We start from the raw sequence: 21,518 nt of genomic DNA, 5'->3' as shown, positions 1-21,518 counted from the left end.
CAGCTGGACTCAGCGTTCACACTAACACATCTACTCTGACAGCCCAAACAATGCAGCAGCCCTTAATATAATTAAAATATAATTATGTTGCAAAAATATTTGTCACTCAACACGCCACACCCAACACCATCTACGCTGATTAAACCTAAAGGAATCTTTTTGATGCCAATCAAGGGAAACTAAAAAAAGGTTTAAGTTAAACTTAACATCCAGCCAAAGCTTACCGACAGACACATCATAAAGAGAGCTTTGACCTAAAGCGTTTTTAGGCACCCTGACAGGCTAAACTGAAACAAGTTTCTTCAGGTTTGTCGCTGATCAGAAAAGAACAAAAAGCCTCAGTTTTGCAAACATTTGTATCAAGTCAGTATCTTTATTCCTCTTTCAGTATGTACATATTGCACACAGTATGGCAGCTTCAACAACATAAATATACTGGAAAGTCTTTAGAATTATAGGCCACTCTAGTGTGGCATGTCCCATTTAACTTTTAATAGGTTGACATCAAGGATTAAGGCTGATTTCATCTGTAAAGGAAATCCAGAAAAACACTGAAAACAACATTTGAAGAATTGATGTGGAGCTGCAGTTCTCAAAGCCAAAAAAACAGAAAGTTGCTGCAGAAAAGTTGATTGTAGTTGACGACGAATAGCTTCCTGTCACTCTGGATTTTCTTAGTGTCCAGCAGAAGTTTAACTGAGTGGTTGAGACATGATCAGGGAGTGAAGGACTGTTACTCCAGACGACTGCAAGCGAGTCAAAAATACCAACCAGTGAACTGATTTTGCCAAAAAACAAGCAGTTCCTGCATCATATCAGTTAGACAAAAGTAAAAACTCTTCCACATGGGGTACAAGAGTAGCTGGAAATCAACACATTTCTGGGCTCAATTTCCAACATGTTGTCAGAGCAGCTTCTTTAGTCCAAAGTCTGTAAGAAAACAAACAGAGAAAACCTTTTAGAAGAACACAAAATAATATCTCGTTCCCACAAAATAATTAAGTTGTGCGAACGAAACAGTATCTTGTTCCCCCAAAATAATATTCCGTTCCCACGAAAAAAGTAATTTTTGCAAACAAAATAATTATTTACGTCATATGTCATTCATACACACGGATTGCTGCTTCGCCTACCGGACTTAGCTCCTAGCTTCATAAACACGGATGTGATCAATAGTTGGATTCACAGCAGATTCCTTCACATTTCTGTCTGTGTGTGTCTCATTACATTGCATTGAAGACACGGAGGATGTTTAGAGATCAGATTTATTTATTTAAAAAAAAACAAAAGCATTGGTAATCACGTTTTCATGTCTGGGTTCATTCACATCCTGGTACGCTCTCCGTCCTGCTGCAAATGCCGTTTTCTTTAAAATAAATAAATAAATAAATTTGATCTTTAAAGATCATCCATGTCTTCTGTGCAATGTAATGAGACACACACAGGCAGAAATGTGAAGGTATCTGCTGTGAATCCAAATATTGCTCAAATCTGTGTTTATGAATGCCTTATGACGTGAATGACAAGTTAATGATGGGCTAGGTAGCATGTAGTCAACAAGATGACTGCTAACGAGTATGTTAATAAAAGACAAGTCCTGAATGTTATTATTCCTATTCGACCCTAAACTACAATATCCCATACCGCAGCTGCCCGATTGCCGGCATTACAAGCAAAAGAGCTCTGCGGCGGAGCTAGGAGCTATGTCAGGTGAATCGCTGCGGTATGGCAAAGCACAAAGCTTGGGCATCCTAAATCTTATGACATTTTTCTTATATTCATTGAGACAATAATGAGTTGATCATTCTTGTTTTTTTTTTCTTTTCTTGAACGAATGTGGGTGACAGAGACCCTGAAGTTACTGCTGAAAGCGGCTTTTGCAGCCGGACGGAGAGCATATCCGTGTTTATGAATGACTTATGACGTGAATAATTATTTCGTTCGCACGGATTAATTATTTCGAGGGAACAAAATAGTGCTACGTGGGAACGGAATATTATTTCGTGGGAACAAGATATGTTTTATTTTTTCCATGTCAGGACACGGGCTCCGTAACATTATGATCCAGATGTTTGATATACAAATTTACTTTACTATTTCATTTTTATGATTTGACTTTAATGATGTTTGTAAACCTCACTTTTAGTAGGTTGTTACTTAAAAAATAAATAAAAAAACAGTGGTCCTTATTTGCCTGACTTTGGCTTACAAAATGTTTCAGTTGATCTATTCTGAATTTGTGTCAGGTGTGTTGGAACAGAGACATAAATAAAACTAAAGCCTTAGTCACATGCACCCGTGCGGGTTTCTGCGCTGTCTGGGCCTGTGGAGGGTTGTAGAGAAGAGCGGCTGCATCTTCAGAGGAGTGAAGGTGTGTTTTACAGTTCCTTTGAGGCTTGTGGGGGCACCTCAAGGGATGTCATGAAAATGAAACATACCATTGTCATCTCCATGGTTAAGTGTATTGCAAAGTATTTGTAAAGATAATGTAAGTTGCACGCACCTATTTTGTACAGTTGATGATGTGCTACAGTGCCATTATATTGCACTCACTAGAGTCAGTAGGTGTCAGTAAGGTGCGAGTACTGTCTCCTTACTGACTCAGCATGTACAGTGGGGCAAAAAAGTATTTAGTCAGCCACCAACTATGAGAGAAAAAGTGAAAAAAATTAATCACATTGTCTGATTTTTAAAGAATTTACCAGTAAATTTTGGTGGAAAATAAGTATGTAGTCAATGGTAGAAAATAAGTATTTGGTCACCAACAAACAAGCAGGAATAGTGGCTCTCACAACCCTATAACATCTTCTGTAAGAGGATGCTGTGTCCTCCACTTGTTACCTGAATTAATGGCACCTGTTTGAACTGGCTGTATATATCTAAGAGACACCTGTCCACATCCTCACACTCCAAACTCCACTATGGCCAAGACCAAATAGCTGTCTAAGGACACCAGAAACTTAATTGTTGACCTACACCAGGCTGGGAAGACTGAATCTGCAATAGTGAAGCAGCCTGGTGTGAAGAAATTAACTGTGGGAGCAATTATTAGGAAATGGAAGACATCCAAAACCATTGATCATCTCCCTCCATCTGGAACTGTCCGCAAGATCTCACCCCGTAAGGGTCAAAATGATCACAAGAACAGTGACCAAAACTCCCCGAACCACACAGAGGGACTTAATGAATGACCGGCAGAGAGCTGGGACCAAACTAACAGAGGCTACCATCAGTAACACACTGCGCCGCCAGGGATTCAAATCCTGCAATGTCCCCCTGCTAAAGAAAACACTTGTTCAGGTCTGTCTAAGGTTTGCTAGAGAGCATTTGGATGATTTAGAAGAGGATTGGGAAAATGTCCTATGGTCAGATGAAACCAAAATAGAACCTTTTGTAAGAACTTAACTTGTCCTGTTCAGAGGAGAAAGAATGCTGAGTTGCATCCAAAGAACACCATTCCTACTGGTGGAAACATCATGCTTTGGGATTGTTTTTCAGCAAAGGGATCAGGACGACTGATCCGTGTACAGCAAAGAATGAATGGGGCCATATATTGTAAGATTTTGAGTGAAAACCTCCGTCCATCAGCAAGAGCATTGAAGATGAAACGCGGCTGGGTCTTTCAACTTGACAACCATCCAAAACACACTGCCCGGGTAATGAAGGAGTGGCTTTGTAAGAAGCATTTCAAGGTCCTGGAGTGGTTAGCCAGTCTCCAGATCTCAACCACATAGATAATCACTGGTGGGCGTTGAAAGTCTGTGTTGCCCAGCGGCAGTCCCAAAACACCACTGCTCTAGAGGAGATCTGCATGGAGGAATGGACCAAAATACCAGAAACAGTTTGTGAAAACTTTGTAAAGACTTAAAGAAAAAGTTTGACTGCTGTTATTTCCATCAAAAGATAATATAACAAAGTATTGAGTTAAACTTTTTTTATTGACCGAATACTTTTTTCCCACTATAATTTGCAAATGAATTCTTTAAAAATCAGACAATGTAATTTTCAGGCCTGTCTCATCTTTTTAAGTGGGTGAACTTGCGCAATTGGTGGCTGACTAAATACTTTTTTTGTCCCACTGTATATGCGCATGCACAGGCTGTTAGCGTGATACGGAGGTGCCTGTAGGACATCCATAGAAAGGTCATACAAACTTCACCTTGATTTTCTAATTTCCTTACTTCTAACAGCCAGACTGCATGCAAGAATTGCCCACTTATTAGTCTGGAGGATTTTGTTAGGGTCAAATAATTCAAAAATCTGTACAATACGCCTGTGTCTCACCTACTTCAACCTCAATTATCCTTGCGTGTTGCATAAGTGTTCACTACAACCTGTCACCTGCAGCATGCCAGTAGAAAAATTTTCACAAATGTTTTGGGTCTACGGGCTCACTGAGTGGTGTACAACCTTGATATTTTGTCCAGGCATCCTGCATGCCCCGTATAGGTTTGCCCATTGTTTCACCCACAGGCATTGCTTGTTGGCTTTCCCCACAGCATTATTTTCCCTATAGCTTTTTTCACTTTGACATCCAAAGATTCAACACTTGAGGTCTTTCCAGGCTGCTCTGATTCCACAGGTCTCCGTTATTCTTCTATTTCTGCTTCTGTTTCACGTTTTAACTAAAGTGAAAATGTGAACATCCTTAATCTAAACAATGTGTGTTCAGATTTGTTTAGGGCACTGCTGAATGATTTTTATGTTCTCGTCACCTTGAAACCTCTTCCGTCCCTGTAGGGGTCATTTTATGGTTGAGCCCCAGTACATATTCCCTTAGGTATTGCTTCAAATTTAGACAAAGATGCCATTGTGTTGGAGATGTTGATGTTCTTCCTCTGCGGTCTTGTGGTCTGCACTGAAACAGCTGCTTGCCAGCCGCTCTGCTGTGCAACCTGAGATTTTCTGGATAAAGATGTAATTCAGAGTTTGGTCTTGAACATTGGTCACAACGCAAGCTCCTTTTATCATCAGACTATACTGGCCTAAAGCCCGTAGAATGAATGTGTGAAATATTCTTATTTTTCTTAGGGAAGGACTTTGTGTTATTTTCTCCATGTCTGAACTTTGACCTGTGTGCCGGTGGAACTAACTTTTCCTTATGTAGCCTTAAGCAGAACAGTGTCTACGGTATTTGCTCTGTTAGCTTCAGCGATCACCCTCCATCTCACCGTCTCAGGATGCCTTCTTTGCACAACGAGGGTTCTTCGCCAGTTGAATCAGCAGTTGAGCACATCTTCTATAAACTGCAGGGGAAAGGAAACAAAGAGTGTTTATGTCTGACAGAAAAAAGAGGCACTGAAATGTTTCTAAGGGCAGATAAGACCTCCAGCTGCAGGATCACGAGGACCAGGATGGACTCACTCTAAAGACAGGAAGTTAGTTCCTTAAATTCTTGGTCCTGAGCAAATGCTGTTCAACGTGATAAAAGTAGGATCAGTTTTTCAGATGTTGGCAAAGCGTAGAAATTATCACTGTTACTGCTGCTTATGATCGATTACTGCTAATTTAATAAACTTTATTAGTTCTTAGGGGCAATTTAGGAGGCCTTTTAGAGCTGCATTACAAAAGTATTAAAAAAAACAAACATGAGGGGAAAAGTCCTGCTTTATAGGAGCAAGGTGAAACTAATAAAGTCATCGCTGTGACTTACAGATTTCCAACTCTATACTTTAGCTATAGTGGTATCATAAAGTTTGTAGCTACAGTAATGTACATCTCTGTTATGGCACATACTATTAAATAATATTTATACCATGGTCCGGTTGAATACTCGATTCTGATTGGCTGCTGGGTATGCGTTAAAACCTGATAACCGCACGGTGAAAAAAGAAGTTCCGGTCGGCTAGCTTAAATGATTTGTATCACTGCGCCGGCTTCTGTAAAACAACCTTTTGCTTCATCATCTGGGCAAAAACAAGCGGTAAGCGATTAACTTTCCCTCTGAATTGATGCTTTATTCAACCCATCGGGACGATCAGCATATATATATCGCCGAATCTTGACTGCAGCGGTGGTGCTGCGCGACGCGTACTATATGTTACGTGATGCGGCGCATCACGCATCGCGCCGCATCACGTAACATATAGTACGCTGTTTATGAGAAAAGTGATCCAAATCGAAAAAAAAACAAGAATAAAGTACTAAAACTGATTGAAAAATATTTTTTTTTGTAAATGACCATGGTATAAGCGGGTTAATGGCCTTCGAAGTGTGCGGTTACTACTTTTTAATGCACTTCGCGGAAGCAAAGGACGGTTCAGGCTTCCACGGCCATTAACCCTTACTTAAGACATGCAGCAATACTCTCAATGTACAAGCAGAAAGTAATGGTTGTGATGCTCCGGTGTTATACAGGTGGTAATAGAAGTCATACTAGAAATTTAGATTTCAGTTGACAGGTTGTTTATTATCATTTACAAAGCCTTTTCTGCATAATGAGCTGCAATCGGCTCTCTTTTGTTGCAAGGACACTGCTAATAAAGTTCAATATACACTGGATTCACATTTTTACCATTTTAAAAATATACAATTTTTATACAAGTTGTATCACTTTATTTCTTTTACATGAATCCGCCACATTAAACCAGTCTGTGGTACCAGAGAATGTCTTAAAAATTAAATGTCAAATACTATTTTCATTTTAATTTTAATTAAGTGACAGAATAAGTAGTGTTGAGGAAGGAAATGAAAAGCATTTTGGTGGATTGCTTTTCCGTTTTATTTTTGAGTCAAAAAATGCAGCTTCATTTTGAAAATGAAAAAGCATTTCTGGTTTTGACTTTGCTTTTTATTTATGTCACAGAATTGCTTCCATAGTGGTGCAATAAAGGGTGTGGACTACTGCTTTAAACCAAGCAGTCCATAACTTGACATCCTTAATAACCTACTCAAAACTTTAAAGATTAGTTAAGAAGGTATAGTATTATGGGACGTTTTTGAGGACCACAGCAGAACAATTTCTGTGTTTCTGCACGCCAAGATATTTTTGACAAAGCTATACATCCAATTTGTTGTTAGGTCCAAAAAACCATCCCTGATTGACAGAGGTGATGAGGAAGCACTCTGCGCTTGGTTTATATTCAGACTGCCTTTCAACCCGACATTTCTGTTTTGAACTAAATCCTGTAAACAAAAGCTTGTGACTAGAAAACAGTCATTGGCCAGGAATTATGAGGGCGGGGTAAAGCAATGCAAGAACAAATAATGAAAGTCCTGTCGGGATGGTTCACTTATTCAAACTTGAAATTTCGTTGACCAATTTTAAATGACCGCATCAAAGTCAGGTTACAACATTTTTTGCCTATTCAGACTGAGAAAAACTCAGAGCGAACCGGAGCTCAGTCCAATTGAAAACAAACTGAGGCCACCTTGAAAGATGGGTCCCGGTGTACTCCTGAAAATTTGTTTCGGACCAAACGTGTCCACTCTGAGTACACCTTAAGTCCAAGTCTCAATTCCAAGTCCCCATCTCTGATACGACGCAATTTGGCCTTGCAATGCCTCAGATGTTGCATTAATTGGGTATTATTAATGCACAATCAACACTCTTTGTTATACACAATTAATGCCTCAGCTGTTGCATTAATTGTGTATAATTTTTAGTAAGTTCCCAAAAAATTAAAAAAACCAAACTCAAAGACTTGTGAGTGTAGCCAAAACAGTGTTTGATGAATCTTTGTTCTGCATTGAAATGTACCCTTTGTCAAAGTTAATGTAGGAATGAATCGGTCTGTCTGTTTTCCAACAAGACTTTGTAATTGAAGATAGGCAGCCATAAGTTGCGTTCATTTTGGAAAAGAAACCATGTCAGAAGGTCTGTGAATGAGTCGGCAGTACAGTAAATGTATTTCTGTTTTAGTTAACCAATTAGTACCAGAGCTGTCGCCAGCGACACGAAATAACGCATGCTTTACGAACTGAAGCAGTGATAAGAAGGTTTGCGCTGCGCTGACATCCAACAGCTCATATCCAGAGGGGTTAACTTCTAATTGAAAGATCGCAGGTTCCTCCCTTGCCTACCTATATGTCGAAGTGTCCTTGGGCAAAATACTTAACCTCACATTGCTCCTGGTGGTTATAGCTTGGCACCTATATAAGTCGCTATCAGTGAGTGAATGAAAATGCGTGTGTGTGAGTGAATGGGACTGTAAAGTGCTTTGGGCCTTCAAGTAAAATAGAAAAGCACCATCCAAGTATTCGCCAAGTGGTGCACATCGGCAACACATCCGCTTTTCTTTGCTTCAGAAGCCGTTGGAATTTCCTTAATCTTGTAAACGGTTGTAGAGTTACGGTGATTCAACTCTAAAGCTCCGGTGTACAAGGGTTAAGTTACGGAAAAAAAAAAATTGGCAGCAAAGCAAACATTTTACTTATGAGGGAGGCTGGTTGCATAAGGTGAAACGAGGTGGTGTTGGAGTAAAAGTGATAGTGGAAAACCTTTTACATTCACATGTAAAAACAGAGGCAAACTAAAAAAGGGGCGGCCGTGCAGCGGCAGGGCGGTTGACCCATTATCGTAAGATAGCAGGTTCGATTCCCACTTCGACACACCCATGTGTCAAAGTGTCTTTGGGCAAGACACTGAACCTCTGGTGGGAGGCTGGCTCCAGTGTTCAGCACCGGGGCCACCACCAGTGCGTTAATGGGTGTGTGACTGGGTGAATGGGACTTGAAGAAGGTAGAAAAGCGCTATATAAGTATACGCTTAAAAAGAAAGAGATAGAAAAACTTCAGTTTAAAATGATTACTTTTAGGATCAGCTAACCCTTAAAAGTTGTGTATTTAGAAACCATCGAGTTAGACAACTAGATGGCAAAACCGGGGCAGGTAGTGCAATCTCCTCCACTGCTTTATTCATTGTTAACACGGTACATTAAGTCTTTTCTGTAAACCCACAATGACAGCAACACCCTGTGGTAAAGCTAAGAAAATGGAACCAAAATAAACTATTTCCACTCTTTTGTCTGACAGACATCAGCCAATAATCCGTCAGATTTATGTAAACAATCGACAGACAAGATTGAACGTATCCTGTAACTTTCCCCTTTGACAGAAAAAAAATGCAGCTGCCTTCACAACGTACATCCTTAACACACAGGAATGATTGCGCAGTTTCTACGTTTTTGGCATTTTTCATTTTACGTCTTGCATGGACAGCATTTTGTTTTTTTTGTGGACTTTTTTCAGTATCGAGCTCTTAAAACTCGCAAAGACGGCTGCATGGGGAGAAGTGTAACAACTGTCCAAAAAGAAACACTAGAACCACAAAAAGGCCAAACATCGTGATGTCAGCTGTTTATCCTGCCAACATGTCAGAACAACCATTGTTGGTATAATGCATTCCTTGGACACCAACCATCACAGCCAGATTCCATATTTATCTTGATTTTAAAAAAGGTAAATCAATTTTTTTAAATAAATCCAGCAGAGTGTTAAAGTGCAATGAATATCTATAATCTTAGACTTCATCTGCACATCAACTGAGTTGGACCAATTCAACCATTTTCAGTTTCCATTGAGTGACACAGATCGGTTCAGTTCAGGCTATTACGGTTTCAGATTCGCTGTCACCCTGAAGCTGTTTTCCAACTGCAACATCTTTGTGTCTTTAGATAAAAATGTTGCTATTTTCTTAGAAGCTAGTGTTTCCATTTACACAGTTGCTCAGGCGAGTAGGTCACCACCAACATTTTACATCAAGTACTGTAGGTCCGAGTTCAACTCTCTAGAGGTTTCTTTCTGTGTGGAGGTTGGATGAACAGTGGTGACAATACATCGACTGAAATCAGAAGGTAGTGTGAGTCAATCGTGGGTCATCACAAAGAATACATATTTACAAATAAAAAAAAAGCATCAGCCAACCATCTTTCTCGCAGTGTCTACCAATTGCCCATTGGGATTGGATGCATGTTTGTCCCTGTGTGTGATGAACTGATATCCATGGCGCACCCCGCCTTTACGCATAGACTGCAGTTTACAGATACCCCACACTCCCGTGGTTAGAGTTATGCTTGAGATTTTTAAATCTACTTTACTAAAAATTAACTGTTTTTTTTGTTTTGTTTTTCGTTTGCAAAAACCAATTTGGGTGGGTTCTGAACAAGCGTTTTACATTCCTATTATTTTAAACTTAACACTGTTGAGACTTTCTCTAATGAACTTCATTAAAAACAAACAGAAAATCTGTGTTTTTGACTAACAAACGACATTTCTTTCTAATAAAATCAATCAATATTTTCTATTATCTAGTTTAATATTTGAAAAAAAAGCTAGAGTGCTTGTTTAATTATGACTAGCTTTACCAGTTTTAACAAATGCTCTTAATTATTTCAGCATTTTGCTAAGAGGTTTTTGTTGTAGCATTTTGAGAAGTCTACACGAATATGTAATTAGCATGCATTTCAGGAGAAACAATTCAAAAAAATGCAATAAATGTTCAATAAAACTGCAGTAAACGTGAATCTTTTTACTGACATGATTTAATATGGCTGACTAACTGATTTTACAGCAAACTCATCCTGGGATCATGGAGTAACATCAACATTCTGATAATCTCTCTCTCTTTTTTTTTAGATCTGTAGTGCATCTCCTTTACCAAAATGTAAACATCAAATGTCTTGAGTCTGCATTCACATGTAACCACTTATATTGATATAGTTTTTTAAAGTAAGAAGAGAGAAAAATCACTCTAAAAAGAAATACAGCGTGCAGGGAGCATTGAATGTCCTTAATCACTGGATAGTAATCTCCAGATAGAAAGATGTACACACATTTTGTGCACACATGCACTTCTGAAATCTCCAACACAAACACTAAACGACATGCATGATTTAAAATCATAAGAGCTGCTGCTGTCCTAACACGATTACATTGATAACTGTGTTTGGTATTGCAGTTATGTGTTAAAACATGCCTTATCCTGCTGTGGATCTCCAACTCTGCAGTGACAAGGCACAGCAGCAGACAATGAAAGGAGTCGGCCCGGCAGCAAGTAATTGCATTTAAAGTCATGTAAATTAGGACATCTAATGTGTCAAGTTTAATTCTTATTGATCCAGGGTTCATTTTAAACAAGAGTTTCTTTGTCGTCAGGGCCCACCATCCTGCATGTTTACCTGCACATCTGACATATAATGACTGTCATTATCTGGTCTCTGCGGAAATTTATGTTGAGCTGAATCAGCTGTGTTCAGACGTGGTGATGAAAGATGGAGGCCCCGGAGGACCACACTTAAGATAACTACCGTATTTTGTGTCCTATGGTCTATTTTGGAATTTATGTCGTATATAAGGCGCACCGAACTATAAGGCGCATTTTGGGAGACAAAAGAGTCGGAAATAAGTCTGTCAGTCAGATTTTATTAACCGTTTTCACATGAACTCTAGAACTTGTTTGTGACATGCTACACATTAGCCATGTTAGCAGAATCCATTTAACTCCCAACCTTGTTAGCAACACATAAAAAACAAACTGATATTGCTATATATAACGTTAATGCAACTATGCTAACTCTTAACCTTGATAGTTAAACATAAAAAAACTAGGGGTGTCACTGCATTTAATGTATTAGAGTCAAATTAGAGCATTATTTTTACTTTTTTATTGCATTAATCTCATTTTGAATCTATAACTATTATATGTACTCTAATACAAACAAGGATCCAACTGTTTACTTGCATGAACATTTTATTTGAACTCAGTTGAAAACACATTGCCTTCCAGCGTTTGTCTTGGTGTGCACGTATGCAGCACATGCTAACTCCCAATGTGTTCGTTATCATAGATTAATGGGGTACACCACATAGAACTGATCGGTTAAGTCAACTTAAAAATTATGGTATTAATAAAAAGTTTGTGGTCAATATATTTTGGATTGCTCAGAAAAGTGTTCCTACGTTTTATGTGTTAAATTAGATAACTCTTGACCTGATGTTTTCTTCTATTTTTTTTTTTTAATTGTTCAAAATAAAAAAATAAAAAACCTTGTTGGTGTAAAAGTAAAGGTTGGAAGTCTGTTAATAAGAAAGCTTCATGAAGCCGTTTTTTTAGTTGTATTTTAGTCTTTTACTGCGCCACAATGTCTAATTAGACTAATAAATAACAGGTCATGATTGTCTAATTGCACAAAAAAAAATGTAATAGCATAACAGCACCAAAAAAAACACACTTTGCCATTGCTATATGTTAGCTGCATTAGTGTATTAACAATACTTGTAACTCCCAACCTTGGAAGTAGTTAGCCGTGTTACTGTTATTACAATAACACCAAACCTTGTTTCAGCAAGAAAAAATTTTTTTTTGACGTTTTAATGTAACCCTTGTGCTATCCTAGCCACTTTACCATTGGGAGTTGGGTCATCTAGACCCACTAGAGCTCTCAACCTTTTTTCTTCAATGATTTGAGAACCTCACTGGTGTCCATGGATTACATGAAATCTTTCCACCTTTATCTACATTTGTCATGGTAGGGAGAACACATCAATGGAAGGGGGGGTCATCTAAGATAGCACAAGGGTTAAATAAGGTTTTAAGGTGCCCCTTTTATAATGTGGAAAATGTATATACTTTAAAACTTCAATTTGCACTTCGTTTGGAAAAAAACAGATCAGATCTATTCCCATTTTCAGTGTAGCCTGATATTTTTAGCATTTGAGTGTTTTTAACAGCAATTTTTGATAATAAAACTGCACTTTTTTGAGTGAGGGTCTTTTTTCAGAAGCACATTCTCAGATTTAAACCGACAAACACTTAAACAACCAATACTCACAAGCTGGTACTGTGCATTCCCTGGTGTTGTTGTAAAGTCTATAAAATTGTTTCCGGCACTTTGGGTCGAAGTAGAGAGGACCTGAGGGCAAAAGGAAGAATAAAGTAACAATTTTCTCAGGTGGGCTATAAATCTTTTAATGACTGAAACAAAAGCATCATCACTTGCATTTAACCACAACTTTCAGAAACATTGTGGCTTTTAATCCATTTAATCACAAGTTTGGAATGGAGCAAGTGGGAATTTGCTGCTTTTTTTTTTCAACATGTTCTTGAGGCATTTTTCTGATGATGAAGGGCAGATATAAAGAAAATTAAGTTCAACGTTTCATGTCTAAGTATTTCTTTATTCAAATTTTTGTAAAACAGGAGCAGACGGCTGGATAGCTCCAATACAGCTCGCCATTTTTGCTGCACATCTAATGTTAAGTTGGGGTTGTGAGGGGCTGTAAGCTATCAGGAGAGCATGTAAACGGAGAGCTTTCTGTAACAGGGAGGGGAAGGGGGGTGGGCACACTCTGCGCCAACACTTCCCGCCCGCAACTCAGAGGGGAATTTCTACTGAACTACAGCTGCTCTGCAGAAAATGTCCTAGGAAACAACACAGGGTTTTTTTGTGTTGTTTTTCCTATAAACAAATAATCATAAATAAAAGACCACTGGGACCGCTTTTACAATAGATCAAAAGATGATCGGAATGATAAATGCTAAAAGAAGAAACTACACCCTTGGCTTGAGGGAAAAAAAGCGATGAATCAAATTGATCTTCACTTAGAAAATACAATATCAATATAAAATCTATGGATTTTTTTTCTTGTTTGTCAGAAAACACCTTTTTAATCTGTCACGTGCACGTTAAGAGACGGCAAAAACATCTCCCGACTTGCTGTCAGTGTGTAATGACTAGAGCCCTGCAGCAGGGTTATAAAGTTCCACCAACCCACATTTAAAGCATATACCGTAATCTGCTATTTTTTTTTTTTTTAGTATTTCCTTAATGTGCTGCTTTGTTCATACCTGTTATGTGAATGATGAACTTTTCCTTTTGTTGTGAATCTCTGGAGTGACTTTCTGCAAACAAACAACAAAAAAAACAACTTAAAAAAAAAATTATATATATATCTGCAATAACAACCATTTTTGCAGGGCTTTACCACTAATTTACAACCCTGAGTCCATTTTCTTCTGTTTTTCACATATTTGTCAAGAGAAACAATTTCCACAAAAAATACGGTTTATTAATTTGCTAAAAAATTAATTCAGCAGAAATTATCCACCAAAAGCCAGGAGCGTTTTTGACACAATGACACCCCACCTCAATATTTTTCTTTTTCTTTTAGTGTTTTTATGAAAGTTGTACAGATGCATCCTAAACTGATCTCTCTACCACTTGGTCTTTGCAATTTTGCATTTTTATCCAAAGGGCTGCACAGTGGTTGGTGATTATTGGCAATTTTTTCAGGGTGTACTCAACATTCACCAAGCAGTAGCTGGGATAGGCTCCAGCAACCCCATGACCCTGACTGTGGATAGATGGATGGATGGGTGGATGATGGATGGATGGATGAATGAATGAATGAATGAATGAATGAATGAATGAATGAATGAATGAATGAATGAACGAATGGATGAATGAATGAATGAATGAATGAATGAATGAATGAATGAATGAATGAATGAATGAATGAATGAATGAATGGATGGAAGGATGAATGGTTAGATGAATGGATGGATAGATGGATGGATAGATGGATAAATGAATGAATGAATGAATGAATGAATGAATGAATGAATGAATGAATGAATGAATGAATGAATGAATGAATGAATGGTGGAAGGATGGATGGTTAGATGAATGGATGTATAGATGAATGGATAGATGGATAAATGAATGAATGAATGAATGAATGAATGAATGAATGAATGAATGAATGAATGAATGAATGAATGAATGAATGAATGAATGGATGGTTCAATGAATGTATGGAAAGATGGATGGATGGATGGATAGATGGATAAATGAATGAATGAATGGATGGTTCAATGAATGGATGAATGGATGGATGGATGGATGGATGGATGGATGGATGGATGAATGGATGGATGGATGGATGGATGGATGGATGGATGGATGGATGGATATATAGATTGATGAATGAATGAATGAATGAATGAATGAATGAATGAATGAATGAATGAATGAATGAATGAATGAATGAATGAATGAATGAATGAATGAATGGATGGATGGATGGATGGACTTTTATCCAAAATAACTAACAGGTGTCTTCATCTGAGGACAAACTGACTTCAAGTGTCTTACATATAGACACAATGGCCCTTTGGATTAAGCTCTGGTCATCAAATCACATCACTTGAATGTTTTCTTTATAGTAGATTTATGCATGTGCACATCTATAAGTCTCCCTAAAATGAAGCGAAAGTCAAAAAGAACTTAAGGCTTATTTGTTTTCAAGCTGATGCCTGCAGATGTGGATGTTCAGTTGAGGTTAACCACCCGTGCAGCTCAGCTATCTTTGTGCTTTTGTGCTTTTTATTTTGTGTTTATATGCCAAAATCATCAAATCACAACTAAAGGAAGACACCAAAAAAAGCCGTCTTAAGTCCTCTTCTTTTACATCCCTTTTCCCAATGATGTCTGTAAAATAACAAGAACTAAAAATCACTTAATAAAGAGTCAGTAGAAAACTTGACAAATTTGGATGCTTTTAAAACCTTACCACCCGCATCAGCGGGTTGAAAGAAAAAAAAAAGTTGGAAAAATTAGGATATGAAGAAACCTATCATGGTCGACCTTGTGACACAGCCGGGGAAAACTTTGCGTGCCTCTGCTCCCACAAGAAAACCGTTGTTTCCGACACAAAGTTCAGCTCCAAAGTTTACCGCTCAGTATCAGGCGGCACAGACCTCTGAAGAATCCAACCAGACTCACAAAGATCACTTTTTGAGAAGATGGAGGTCAGCGTGTGTTGTTAAGCTTAAAAAAATGTACGAAAAAACCATCTCCGTCCTCATGAGAAGTTGAGTCAGCAGTGGAGCTATAAATGGGAACGATGGGGAGTTTTTGTTTTTTGTTTTTTTTAAATAAGGATGGATACAGTGAATAGAGATGATTTTCAGGTCACGACCTCATCTGAACTATGATGTTTTTCCCATGATGCAGTATGTCTGCCTGTATATCAGACACACTCCAATGCTATCAAACCAGAGGCTGTCAAAAAGATAAGATACTTGAGTTCTTGTTTAAGGGTCAACGTTGATGTTTTAAAAGTGACGTAAAAAATAAGCAACCAGCACGGTCCATAAATTCTAAGACTCCAGAAAGTTCTGATCTCCTTATCAGGAGTTCTTGAAATTTTAAACAAATCCATTTTAATGGGGATTGTAGAGTTTATATTAGCTTCATATTACTCCCCCATGCAAAGGGGTGACCATTTCTTAAGGCTTTATTCAATTATCTGCAACAAACAGTGATGAAAACATCGCCAAACCAGCCATACTTTAGCAGCTGCTTTTATAAGCAGTCACTGCAACCCATCTTATCTCCCGCTCTTTCTTCAAGATCATCATGCCTCATCAGCTTTTAAGAAATGTAAAATTCCAAGTCCCTCTTTTTATTTAAAGCCAAGTGAGACCAGATCTTCTCCTGGGTGAAGAGATATCACCCTTTTTGAATTGTTGGGTTGTTGTTGATTATAGGTGAGATACCAATGGGGAAAGGATACAAAGTGCAGCTAGATGGCATCTGTCTGTGAAGTATAAAAATCAGTCACAATCACTGTCAAGAGCCCCATTAAGTTGCTTTCACAGTAGGATGGTCCTGTGGACTCGGTTTCGTCTGGTTTGGTTTGCTTTCAAACACTATGAAGCGTTGTAGAGACTGAAGCAAACCAAACTGCCCGGAAAAAGGTTGCAATTCCACATGCGGATCACTTGGGAGCAGTATTGCCTGAGCAAGAGGGAAGAATACAAAGAAAAAAAGGCTTAGTCCACCTAATCCTCCATTTACTCATTTTAGTACATTTCTGCACTTTGGGGAGACAGTTTAGCTTGTTCTGGTTTGCAGCGCCTTCCGTCTGTGAAACCAGGGTTCGAATCCGGGCTGCTCCCTATTCCCTTCTCTGCTTCTGTGCCAGTCCCAAGCCCGGATAAATTGAGGAGGTTGCGTCAGGGAGGGCATCCGGCATAAAACATTGCCAAGTTAACCATGCGACTCATCCTCAAAGGAGAGATTGTTTTGCTGTGGCGACCCCTAATGGGAAAAGCCGAAATGGAAATAAGTACATTTATGCACTTTGGTCCACTCTGGCATTACGTTTGGTCCATACCAAGACCACATCTTCTGTTCCTGATTTGACACAAACTTGAAGGTACAAAATGATGCAGTTCCTCAAAAGACCAGAGGAGGCTGGTTTCAAGAAGGAATAATTTTCCACTGATGTCCATTTTTTCTCAATCATAACTACTATGAACTCTTCTTGTAACCCTTGTGCTATCCTAGGCACTTTAACATTGGGAGTTGGGTCATCTAGACCCACTAGACAGTGCTCTGAACCTTTTTTCTTCAATGATTTGTGATCTTCACTGATGTCCATGGATTACATGAAATCTTTCCACCTTTATCCACCTTTGTCATGGTAGGAATAACACGTCAATGCAAGGGTGGGGTCATCTAAGAAAGCACAAGGGCTAATTAAAAAGTGAGTGGACTCATCAACAAAACTCACTGTTTGGTGACATTTTGGAACATTTTGGCAAAGTAAAGTGCTAAAAAGGAAATGTGCCCATTCCACTTCGGGGTTCAGTTTTTGCTGTTCGGAAAACTCTGTTTTTTGTCAGATTGTCCGTCCAGTGAACATGTGGGCACAGTTAGCACCAGAGTTAGGTGAACTTTTACACTTGCAAAATAAACAGCGTAGTTAAAGAAACAACCTCTAGTGCCTCCCTTTTCTCCGCTGGCACAATTTTTAGTGGACCACTAAAAAGAGCTGTTGACCTCAACTGTGGATAATGTTGGTTCAGTGGTAAAAATATTTTAAGGATCTCCTCAATCCTGCTGATACCCCTTACAGTATGTTGAGAAAGCAGAGGATGGGGACTAAGGGGTAAATCATCCAGGCTAAAGCCTCTGAGGTAGTAGAAAAGCTCTCGGGGGCTCCTCAGTTGCCGGTTCGGTTCATAATCTATGGACAGAATTCTTAGGCACAAAAGGGGGGTGGAGGGGGTCTGGTTTGGGAACCACAGGATTTCCTCTCTGCTCTTTGCAGATGATGTGCCCGTTCACTTCATTGAGCCAGGATATCTAGCATGCCATGCAGCCGAGTTTGAAGCCCCTAGTTACTTAGGGTCTTGTCCACCAGTCAGCTTCCACTGTTATGCTGTCATTGTGCCGGGCCGTCTTGGTGACAAAGGAATCTGATTAAGGAACCAAAGCTCTAAATTTACCAGTCGATCTATGTTCCTCCATTTCGAGAGGAGCCAATTGATTTGGTTCAGGCATCTGGTCCAGATGCCTCCCTGGGGAGGTGTCCCGGGCATGTCCCACTGGGCGGAGGCACTGAGGAAGACCTAGGACACTCTGGAGAGACTAGGTCTCTCGACTGGCCTGAGTTCACCCCAGGGTCCCCCCAGAGGAGCTAGAGGAAGTGGTCAGGGAGAGAGAAGTTTGAGCATTTTTGCTTAGACTGCTGCCCCTGATACCCCGTCTCGAATAAGTGGAAGAAGATGGATTGATGGATGGATGGATGGATAGATGGATGCATGGTTGGTTTCAGAAACAATTGTATCAAAAATGTTTTAAATAGAGATAATTGCATTAAATTATTTACTTTATCTCTTCATCTAATTACCAACCTTGCTTTTTTAATCGTCACACTAAAAGCAAATGAAAATTCTTGCATGGGCTTCACCTTTAAATCTCAGGTGCAAAGGGCTAAAGCTAAAGTTCACATGGCTTCAGAATAACCCTGCTCCATTTTTGTGACCACTTGGAAGAACTCAGATAGAAAACAGTAGCCTAAGGGACTTCTGCAAAAAAGAAACCACAAAGGGAGTCAAGACGTTTGAGGCTCCAAGCGTTTTCAGACAACAAGTTCATTTATAAGGTTTTTACTATTTTACGGCCGTGCAAAAGCCAACTGCAAAAACATGTGCTCTACAGGCGGAATGAAGATGCTTACAATTTGTTTTTGTGCTGATATGTGATCCCACTTTGTTTCATTTTTAATTTTAGAACTGAATTAAAACATAAACGGACGTGTTTGTTTTCTTTGAAGGGTTTCACAGTGCAGGCCTGCTGGTCTGTTAGTAGAAGCGAGAAGATCGATTTTCTATAGCACTGATGTTTGACAACCAAATGAAAGTGTTTATGTGAGATGCTGACTTATTTTCCTGGTGTTGACAGAATATTTTCCGACTGCATCAGCGCAGCCAATGTAAATATCTGATGGGTTAAGTGGGTTTTATCTGAGACATCCAAAGGAAAAAAAAGTTCTTAAGCATCCATGACTGAAGGATAGAGGTGTCTCTACTGAAGCATTTCTGCTGTTTCTGTACCACCTGTTCTGAGATGCCTAAATTGAGGCTGCCCTGCATTTTTTAAATTTAAGGTAAACATTTTTTGCATTTGTAGGAACATTCCACATTAAAATATGAGTTAAATCTGTAAATGACTAAAGTTTTCTATGTTTTAGTGGTTCCTAATGCAAAGAACCAAAAAGCAAGCATTATGTACTTAGTTCATCCGTGAAGGAATGGACCCACTTCAGAAAAGCCAAGGACCATATAGTGCTATAATGAGGGTTTATTTATCCAACCAAATTCTTGTTTTTTTTATATATGAACATATTTTTGGGTAACTTTTTGGAGCAAAACTAATCTTTTGGGTTATAGTATTTCTATTAAACCCAATTTATGTTTTCCTGAGTTGGTCCCTGAGTTGTTCCCTTTATAACCTTGGAGCTAGGTTAAAAACATCCCAACATGGGACCGCTCTGTCATCAGTACTGACCCGCTCTGTGGTGTTGTCTGTTCCTCCTCTCATTGCCCCTAAATCCGCGTCCCGTGAGTATTACTGGGTTCCTGTGTTTGCGGCCAGCTTGCTCCATCATTTCGCGTCCGTCCCCGGAGCGCTCCCCGCGCGCGCCGGAGCCGCGGTGACGCGGCGTTGCGCCGCATCGTCCCGATGACAGGAGCACCAGGAGCAGGAGAAGAAAGAGAAGGAGCGCGGAGAGGACCGGGGGCCGCAGGAACAGCATCACTGTGGACCTGTGAGGGGCGCGTCAGGAGGTGTTAGATGCGCGCTTCGCCTCACTGGCGCCAAATCTCAACTTTTCAAACTTGACATAGGAAAACGCGTTTCCACGTGTGTCCCTTTATCCATTAATCTTTAATTTTTATTGATCTTTTTATTGGAGGTGTTGCCGTAAACTAAAGCATATCTTTGAACACACACAGCTACTCCCTCTGTGCAGACCGGTTTCTCACCTCTCCTCGTCGCGCGCCACTATGCGCCTCCGTCTCCCCGGCGCACCGTTTTCTGAATCCGGGCACTACCTCGCTGCTTCTCCTGTGAACTCGTCGCTGCGTGTATTTGTTCTCGGTTTATACCAGGTTAGTCTCTGAGTGGCATGCCAAGCGCGTGGGCACGGTGGCATCTTATTCCAGTGGGTGGAGGCGGCGGAGCGCGTAGAGTGGATCAGTGACCATCATTATTCTCACATGCCGGCCCTTCCCTGAGCAGCCTCATGACTGATGTGGACCCCGCTGGAGAAGACCCGATCCTGCGTTTGGCACACCAGCTGTTACCTCTGGATCCCCCTCCAGATGGGGACAAATTGGCTCTGAGTGCTCCGCACGCTGTTATCTCCTTTCTCTGTAAAACAACCCACTGCGCCCCCCCTTTTCAAGCGTGCAACTTTTCCTGATCACGGAAATGAGGAGGAGAAGGAGGCGCGTGCGCGCCGCAGAAACTATAACAGAGTGCGTTTAGTTTCTGCCTGTGGCGCACCACTCCCTCTTAGTGGATGTAGATGAAAATGTCCTTGATTGCAGGATTGACGGGTTGATCTTGATCTCTCTGAGCACTTTTGACCCACGTGACCTGGAGCTGCAGCAAAGTGGGTATTATGAGGGATTTAGGGGAGGAAAGTTCAAATGCGTCTTTTTTTCTGGACCACTTCATCAAACCACGAGACCTTCAGTAAAGAGGACTCTGCAGGTACATGTGGGTTTAGATCAGGGGTGTCAAACTCATTTTCACTGAGGGCCACATCACTTAAGTGGTTGTCCTCAAAGGGCCAGATGTAACTTATACTTGTAACTAAATGTAAGGAAAAATAAATGTAACTACTCCTTACGGTTTTTCTCAGTCACTTTAGTACAATTCTCAGATCAGAATGAAATTCCCAAAACTATTTGTTCAATCTTCACATCATGATGTCACTTGTGCACATCATATAAGCAGTTTCTCACTTCTTTGAACAAGTTGCAATTGCTTTGGTACATCCATGCAAATGATTATGTACAATTCTCTGCTCTTTGCTACATTATCAATTGTTTATGTCATGTTGATCAAAATATATTATATAGTTCATTGTGCAATAGTCTTACTCCTCAAAATACCTAGTTATTAGTTCATCGTATAAGTCATTAACTGCAAAATGGTTGACCAAGTTGTCATAATGTGACAAACATATTTCGCTGCATTGCAAGAGAGGATATTCTCTGT

The 21,518-nt window shown here is 39.7% G+C and overlaps 1 protein-coding gene across 1 annotated transcript; it reads right to left on the bottom strand.

Moving 5' to 3' along the window:
- Nucleotides 1-353: 353 nt before the first annotated feature.
- LOC105355529 (uncharacterized) lies at nucleotides 354-20,679 on the bottom strand. The gene is made up of 6 exons (XM_023964431.2): nucleotides 20,276-20,679; nucleotides 19,800-20,056; nucleotides 13,787-13,840; nucleotides 12,771-12,851; nucleotides 5,172-5,246; nucleotides 354-930 (listed from the first exon to the last, which is right to left on the bottom strand). The coding sequence occupies exons 2-5, from the start codon at nucleotides 20,044-20,046 to the stop codon at nucleotides 5,176-5,178; spliced, it is 453 nt and encodes a 150-aa protein (XP_023820199.1). The 5' UTR covers nucleotides 20,047-20,056; nucleotides 20,276-20,679; the 3' UTR covers nucleotides 354-930; nucleotides 5,172-5,175.
- Nucleotides 20,680-21,518: the final 839 nt, after the last annotated feature.

Source organism: Oryzias latipes, chromosome 2 (genome assembly GCF_053564925.1).
Source record: "Oryzias latipes strain Hd-rR chromosome 2, Olatipes_Hd-rR_3.1".
Lineage (NCBI taxonomy): Eukaryota > Metazoa > Chordata > Actinopteri > Beloniformes > Adrianichthyidae > Oryzias > Oryzias latipes.
This window is presented reverse-complemented; position numbering and strand designations above follow the sequence as displayed.

Coding starts and splice junctions, on each gene's coding strand:
- LOC105355529 (XM_023964431.2), bottom strand. CDS start 20,046: ATGCTGTTCCTGCGGCCCCCGGTCCTCTCCGCGCTCCTTCTCTTTCTT. Junction 13,841..19,799: donor CAGACAACACCACAGAGCGG/GTCAGTACTGAT, acceptor GTTTGTTTGCAG/AAAGTCACTCCAGAGATTCA. Junction 12,852..13,786: donor GTTCATCATTCACATAACAG/GTATGAACAAAG, acceptor TTTTGCCCTCAG/GTCCTCTCTACTTCGACCCA.